At 42.1% G+C, this 8612-nt stretch overlaps 1 protein-coding gene across 1 annotated transcript in view; it reads right to left on the bottom strand.

Annotated features, from left to right (window-relative positions):
• Positions 1 to 219: 219 nt before the first annotated feature.
• LOC146990267 (uncharacterized) overlaps positions 220 to 8612 on the bottom strand; it is a 206463-nt gene continuing 198070 nt past the window's right edge. The window contains exons 3-4 of the mRNA XM_085772971.1: positions 338 to 1029; positions 220 to 265 (exon numbers count right to left, since the gene is read on the bottom strand). Of these exons, the coding sequence (XP_085629097.1) occupies positions 220 to 265; positions 338 to 1029 (738 nt within the window). The remainder of the gene's footprint in view (positions 266 to 337; positions 1030 to 8612) is intronic.

The raw sequence follows: 8612 nt of genomic DNA, 5'->3' as shown, positions 1-8612 counted from the left end.
TCATGACAATGAACTGAGTCTCTCTTTGGTTTGTGGACAAAACAAGACATTTGAGGACATCATCTGGTGGTTTGAGAAACACTGATTGATATTTTTCAAAATCTTTTAACATTTTATTGACAAAACAACTAATCGATTAATCATTTACATATCAACAGATTAATCGATGATGAAAATAATCGTTAGTTGCTCAAGTGTAGGACCGGACCGTCCCGTCCTCTAGCTGCTGTGGAGCTGCTGGTGTTTCTTCAGGTTGTTGGACTGGCTGAAGGCCTTCCCACACTGCCCACACACTTATGGTTTCTCTCCGGTGTGGACGCGCCGGTGGACCGCTAACCCATTGGAGGTAACAAACACCTTCCCACACTGCTCGCAGCTGTACGGCTTCTCTCCGGTGTGGATGCGCTGATGGGCTGTTAACTGTCTGGACTGAGTGAACGCCTTCCCACACTGCTCACAGCTGTACGGCTTCTCTCTGGTGTGGACGAGCCGGTGGACCGTTAAATTTCCGGAGGTAGTGAACCCCTTCCCACACTGCTCGCAGCTGTACGGCTTCTCTCCAGTGTGGATGCGCCGATGGTACGTTAACTGTACGGACTGAGTGAACGCCTTCCCACACTGCTCACAGCTGTACGGCTTCTCTCTGGTGTGGACGAGCCGGTGGACCGTTAAATTTCCGGAGGTAGTGAACCCCTTCCCACACTGCTCGCAGCTGTACGGCTTCTCTCCGGTGTGGATGCGCCGATGGTCCGTTAAATTTCCAGAGGTAGTGAACGCCTTCCCACACTGCTCACAGCGGTACGGCTTCTCTCTGGTGTGGACGAGCCGGTGGACCGTTAAATTTCCGGAGGTAGTGAACCCCTTCCCACACTGCTCGCAGCTGTACGGCTTCTCTACGGTGTGGATGCGCCGATGGTCCGTTAACTGTCCGGACTGAGTGAACGCCTTCCCACACTGCTCACAGCTGTACGGCCTCTCTCCGGTGTGGATGCGCCGGTGGATCGTTAACTTTGAAGAGGTAGTGAACGCCTTCCCACACAGCTCGCAGCTGTACGGCTTCTCTCCGGTGTGGATGCGCCGATGGTCCATTAAATTTCCGGACTGAGTGAACGCCTTCCCACACTGCTCACAGCTGTACGGCTTCTCTCTGGTGTGGACGAGCCGGTGGACCGTTAAATTTCCGGAGGTAGTGAACCCCTTCCCACACTGCTCGCAGCTGTACGGCTTCTCTCCGGTGTGGATGCGCCGGTGGATCGTTAACTTTGAGGAGGTAGTGAACGCCTTCCCACACTGCTCGCAGCTGTATGGCGTCTGTCCACATTGGCTTTGCCGGCGGTGAGAGTTCAGAAGACCGGAGGTCCTGAACATGTTCCCACACCCATTACAGCTGTGTGGTTTCTCCTGATCCTGTTTCTTTGGCAACAGACAGGAACAGAGAGAATCAATTAATCAATGGATGGATGGACATTAAGTACCGTCATCATCGTCATCACACAGCTTGTTGATGCTGCTGTTTTGTTTTCCTTTTTAAATTCTTCATTCAGAGGTTACCACGGCAAATTGAGGTGGTTGCCAATTACGATAGGGCCCCCCCAGGCTGAGGCAGACAGAAACATGGAGAAAAAGAGCGATTTTCTGCCTCTGCACAGGTCTCACATTTGGACATATTCTGACAAAACGGTAGCTCCTATCAGAAACAACACAGACCGTGAGCATCACACAGGACTTCCTGAACAATTTGGTATGATTTGGTGTTTCTACAGTAAATATTTTGGAGACACTTGCGATTTTAAAACAGGGTCTATTCTGCTTCTCTCACTAAATGTTTGTATTGGAGGGAATGAGGAGTAGAGACAGACGTGGCCGCACTTAGAGGCTGATAATTCAAATTCTGTAAGTCTCTCTGATATTTTGATCACATTGTGAGAGAGATAACAAGATTGTCTACAAATTTGGGAAAAATCATGTGTGCAGAGCGTAAATTGTGGCCGGGAGGAGTGTGGAAAGAGAAAAGTTTCAGACGATTTCAGACAACTTCTACCACTCTAACCGATGATGTCACCCACTCTGACACGAACATTCCGTGCAATACACACCCATTATAATCTCATAATTTCTCCAATAATTATCATGGTCATTGATTAGGGATTGATCAAAAACGATATGAACTATCAAAACATGTACTGATACGCCAATACACAAGACTTGTGTCTACTGTTTAAATTTCAAATTAAGTCTCTAGGTGAAAGTATGCCTGAGCAGTAGACGTTTGAAAAACTCCAATGACTTCTTTTTCGCTCTTTTTTTCCACCCCGACTGTTGGGAAAAGTAATAGCACACCGATCCCGATCAAACCGCACATACAAAATATACAACAGCTAGCAGCTAACAGCTGTTAGCTTCATCTCTTGACTCGCTCCCACTAAAAACAGAAACACAGACCTGTGGACTGGAACCGGATGGACCGGAGGGCTCGTTGTCCTGGTGGACCGCGTCCTGCTCCTCCCCTGTAGTCCCAGTCTGCCCAAACAGATCTGGATCCTGGTTCTCCTCCTTTACCATGTTGTAGTCCTGGTTCTCCTCCTTTATCATGTTGTAGTCCTGGTTCTCCTCTTTTACCATGTTGTAGTCCTGGTTCTCCTCCTTTATCATGTTGTAGTCCTGGTTCTCCTCTTTTACCATGTTGTAGTCCTGGTTCTCCTCTTTTATCATGTTGTAGTCCTGGTTCTCCTCCTTTACCATGTTGTAGTCCTGGTTCTCCTCCTGGTTGTCCTCCTTTATCATGTTGTAGTCCTGGTTCTCCTCCTTCATTCCGGTCGTGTTCTGATCCATGTCGCTAATTTCCCGGTCCAGGTTCTCCTCCTTCATCCTGGTCCTGGTCAGACGGGACCTCCTCTTGGTGCTTTTCCACTAGCTCAGTAAGGTACAGCACGGCTCTACTCCGTTTTATCCTCTTTTCCTCCTCCAGCCCCTCCTACCTGCTACTTCTTTGGTAACGCCTCAGCGAGCCGAAGCGATACTAAACGTGACGTCAGCCGACTGCCTTCCCCTGATTGGCCAGAGCGTCGTCACTGGAAGACGAGTGAGTCTGGAGCCAAAGATACTCTATTTGTTTATAAACCGTCTTTGCTGGAGCTGACGAGAGGAGAGAAACAAGAGAGCCGTTAGTGGAAACAAAGATGGTTTATAAACCGAAAATAGAGTATCTTTGGTGGAAAGCGCCTTCTGTTTACCTTTGTATTGTCACGATCTCTCCGACTTTCACGGTCACATCGCAGTCTCCTCCCCTTAGATACCGTTGCTAAGGTGTCGGAATTGACTGTGCTGTAACTTCAGAATCATGTAAATGTTTGAGGAAGAGTGGGCCTTTTCATTAGTGTTTACAGATCTTCCATTCATTTAAACACTGTACTCATTTGTGTTTCAGTTTCAGTTCAGTTTAATTTATTTGACAAGGGACACTGTACATTAATAAAACATTGTAAAAAAAAAAAACAGGGCAACCTTTAAAAAGAGTAACAATTAAGTAAAATACCAAACACACATTCAGTACGCATTAATAAATATACATTTGTAAGACAGTAACACACATTTGCGATGACACAAGGTAGTTAGTGCTCATAATATAATTAGTTCTTAGTGCTGCCATCCTAGGGCATCAGCAATAGTATTAAGAAACAGGATTCATTAAACAAATCACTATTTGTTGTCAGGGCTTAAATAATATGTTCAGACACAAACTTCCAGAAGTATTCCAATGGTGTATGGAGGGAAAGTACATCTTCTGTGAGAGCTGGAGCGGAGAGAATATTATTGGGACCGATATTACGAGCGATACCAGTCATGGAGCACGGTGGGTTTTTTCGGTCGGGACTCAGTGTCCACATTGACTGGGCAATAAGTGCCTGGTTGGTTTACTTTGTCCACTTGTCCACAGGTATTGTCACACAATACCTGCTGCACATCCAGCACACTGTATCAAGGATCTGTCCTTCTGAAATGGAAAAAATAAATGTGAAACAAAGGTTTATCTATAAATCATGCTTATTAGCTTGTAGATTACCTGCAGGAAAAGTTGGTATGGTAGGGAAATTGAGTAAAATATAAAGTGTTTACACATTCACACATTTCACCAGTCACACAACACTGTCTGGTTAACCTATTATACTCTGTGATTATCATCGTAAAAGGTAGCTATGCATACAGCCCCCAACTTTCCACCACACCCACTCCTGAACATTCACACCTGCTCCAGAACATTACCACCTCCAAGCATCCCCCATCACTGCTTTGACTATGAATTGATAAGAAAATGAGCAGGAATTTTTTTCTGTGATGAAACCTCTCACGGAATTGAAGGTAATAAGTAGTGAATTAAAACGATAAGCCATGGCAATATATTTAATTCCCATATAAATAACAAATAAATGAATATTTGTAACAAAACATAATGATGTAGCGTGGTGCAGAGTGAAGCTACCTTCCACTACACATTTAATTTGAATGTCTTTATTTTTGTTCTGCAAAGAGCAAAAATATGTATTTTATCATCACAGTTCGCCACACACACACATAATAACTTCAGACTCAAGTGTGTGTTCTCATTCACTGAACAGATTCACTGTTTTAACAGAAAAAACATAAATCATGTGACTGCTGTATCCCTAGTCTCAACCAGTTTCATCATGTACATTCAATATATCAACTTATTTAGCAAACACACAGTATCAATCATGTCTAAACATTGTCAAATTAATCATGTATCTATTTTAACCTATTTATGTATTTATCTCTGAACTACACGAGCAGTCCGGGCTGACCGGCTCATAGTTTTCCTGTTGCTCGCGGTAACTACGCAACCAGTGCTAACTACAGGCTAGCCGTTTTCCGTACGGTACATTGGCTGAGTAACGTCTATAAACAACAATACATAACGTCCGAACGGGATAATAAACCAGCACATAACACATTCACCCACTCGTTACACCTCTAACGCTCCCTTCTTACCTGCAAAGAGCAAAAATATGTATTTTATCATCACAGTTCGCCACACACACACATAATAACTTCAGACTCAAGTGTGTGTTCTCATTCACTGAACAGATTCACGCGTGACTTCCTTATTCCTGAACACACCGTGTAGCGAACGTGCCCTCTGCTGGTCGGAGTTACTGCACATTCCAAGGGAACTACATTTTTCAGACAATAAACCACTCTTTTCTCACCATAAACACACAGACAATTATTAACACACTCTGAACATGAGCTGTCCTGTATGTAAATTATATTAACCATGTAAATAATAATAATAATGTAGGGATATTGGCTCTGTATGCCACAAGGACAAGGGCTATGTGTAGAACATGTGTAATTTAAAGTACTCAATTCCAGAAGAAAAAATACAGTTGTGCAAAGTTGGTCTCTTTGGGTTAAGTTGAAATAAGAACCTTGCAGAAATGAATGAAACTTTTCCCGTTGAGCTTATTTGATGACGTGTTAAATGAGTAACAGCAGCTGCTCTCACGCCGTCGGGATGAGAGTCTGACATTGCTGCAGCGCTGTCTGTCTGAGGATTTCTATCTGTGATGAGTTTTCATTCTGTAAAAGTTTGTTTAGATGGAAAATAAATGTTCCAGTGAAATTGATGACTCATTATAATGTGTTTCATTATGAGAAAGATAAATGGGTTGATGTGTGTGAATCATTGACTGTCTCTCACATCTGCAGATCCTGGTTTATGATTCATGTCCAGGGGCCTCATTTATCAAAGAGGGTGTAAAACTGCTACTAAAGTTTTGCGTACGTCAGGTTTTGGCTTGATAGATCCCAAATTTGGCGGAGAAAAGTGCGTACGCACAAAACGGGGGGAAAAGGGTGTAAAAAAAGGTGTATCCACAATGATAAATGAGGCCCCAGGTTGTTTTGTCTCGACCGACTTCTTCTTTTTCTGTAGAAATAAACTGAAGCTACATTTTTTTGATACTGTTACTTATACTGTATAGTCCAATTATGTTAAGATAGGCAATTATTGTTACAAGTCATGTTCATTTTTCTTACTTTATGTCTGTTTAGCTACTTTTCCATTTGTTACTTATTTAATTCAGTTTTATTGCACAGAGACTTTATTCTACTGCTCCTCGTCTTGTGAGGCCTCAGGGTTGTTTTGGGTTCTGGGGAAAAAATAGAAAAGGCAATGTAAAATCTCTTTGTTGTCTACTTACTGTTATGTTTCCTAAAAAGATTAATTAATTAAAAAAGAAAGAAAGAAAGAAAGAAAGAAAGAAAGTGAAGCTTTTACAGTCACCTGGTGAAGCTGTGGTGGTTTGACTCTTCTCTGCCTGTAGGTGGCGCTGCAATCTGGAGAAAACCAAACACACTGATTCTTCCAGGATTATAGAGTTTATTATGGTTTGTCTCCACAGTTTGAAAGAATCCTGGTTTTATGTTTCATTAATAAAGACTGAGCTCTGACAGTCGATGTTTTCATGTGTTGATACTTTACTGAATTTACATGAACTCAGTCCCTCAGAGTCAGGAACAGTTTGTTTAATGTCAAACCAATGTGATCAATACGTTTATTATTAAGGATTTACTGTAAATGTGTCAGAACTGATAAAAACTGTGTTGTTTCATATCCAGACTTTATTATTGTCACTGAGTTTGTCTAATGGATTAAAAAGAAGTCGTTTGTTTGACTTTCCACCGAATCTCAGATCGGAGTGCAACAAGTTGGATTAATTAAAATCTCCCACAGGGTTTTAACTGGCTCAGATCTGATTCAGTCAGTAAACCTCAATTTTTCTTTATTTCTTTTACCCCCATCAACTGTTTTCTAGACTCTGGTGTCTGGTTTTGGTCCATGTGATAAAATCCATGATAATCAGTCTGAGGTTCAATCTTTTAAATCCAGTTTTATCCTGTTTTAATTCATCAACAGTAGGGCACTCATGTTACTTCTTTTTTCTTGGTTCTTATCTGCTATATATTATGTCTCTTTATTTCTATTTTCATAATCATATATTTTAAAATATTCTGTCAGTACTTGAGTCCTTTCTAACTAGTTATATACAAAATCTTACCAAGAATAGTCTTATTTCTAGTCAAAATGTCTCATTTCTAGTCAAAACTAATCTCATTATACTAAAAACAAGACTCATCACATAAAAAGCAGCTTGTTTTTAGACACCTTTTACTTCTTTCAAGCATATTTTCACTTGAAATAAGTCAAAAAATCTGTCCGCCAGAGCGGACGGACCAATCAGCGAACAGACGGGTAAGTGAAGGCGATGACGTTGAACTCAAGCGCTCAAGATTAACCTATGAGCTTAACCGGTGTATAGCACACGTGACCACCAAGCAGCAGCGATTAGTTGAAGCAAATGTAAGCAACCGCCTCCCGGAAGCAAACAAATCCCTATGGCTCGTGTTCAGACGCTTTTTGAAATGTAATGAAATAAGCGGCTGATGCATCAGGCTAAGAGTTTTCATCTGTCTAGTCACTTTTTTTATCATGTTTAAGTCCCTGTCACTGTGAACTGAGTCTGATGCTGAGAGGTCCATTTTCTCAGGCGACTCCGCTTGTTCGGCGTCCATCCTGAGATACGGCATCACGTCCTGGTTCGGTAACCTCACAGTAAAAGCCAAATCTCAAATACTTATGGTGCGTTCCAGTTGTACTCGGAAGTCGGGATTTTCGAGCTCCGAGTTGGAACTTTCAACTGGAATGAACCCCGAGGTCGGATTTCCGACTCGGAAAGTCGGACATTCAACACAACCCCCGAGTTGACATTTAAAGATGGCTGCCCCGGTTGTAAACAGTAAGTAGAAGCTCCTGTAATATCCTTTTATTTCACCTTTTTTACTATTTGTTGTCACAATAGTCAGCCGTATACATTGTATTGTTAGATGTATATATATCGAAATACTGTCACAGTGTAATTTACATTTTTCATGTGTATAGCGAACTATAAAGCAGACCGTGTTAACAACGGCTAACCTTTAGCCTGGTAGTTTCAGCCGGTGTTTTTTTTTATTTATGTTTTTTCAATGCGGAGAGAGTCATAAATGGTAGCCTATGATGTAGTGAATGACCTCTGGATCATAGATGCACAAATTTATTCTCAGATTTTTTTATTTTTTTTACCGATGGGTAAAACGGTAATCGGTTACCGAGCCTTAACGGGCGTCCGTTAACCATAGACTGTTAAAAAAAACCAAAAGACGTATAACCATATTTAATAGCCGTTAACCACCAAACCATTAAACTGTTGGTGACGGCTTGCGATAGGGACAAGCCGCCGTCATTGGTGATTGAGAGGATGATCGATGATGTAGTTGTTGTTGTTTTGGCGTTAGAAAACACACAGGCACACACACAGAGAGAGAGAGAGCGCAGGTAAACAGCCTTAGTTGTTCACATAATTAACTATTTTAATACAAGGTAGCGTACAGCCAAACACCAGGCTACAGTTACTCTAACAGCTGAGTTCAGTCAGCTGTTGATTTACCAGTGAGCTCGAGAGGGAGCGCAGTGCGTCCTTTTTTTTTCCGGCACCATCCTTACAGGTGAATTACATGTAGACGTTCGTTTATCGTCTTAAAAGTGTGCATAT

The sequence above is a fragment of the Trachurus japonicus genome, chromosome 3 (genome assembly GCF_045865225.1).
Source record: "Trachurus japonicus isolate A0001 chromosome 3, Traja_1.0".
Lineage (NCBI taxonomy): Eukaryota > Metazoa > Chordata > Actinopteri > Carangiformes > Carangidae > Trachurus > Trachurus japonicus.
The sequence above is the reverse complement of the archived record's forward strand: the minus strand, read 5'-3'. Positions and strand labels throughout refer to the sequence as shown.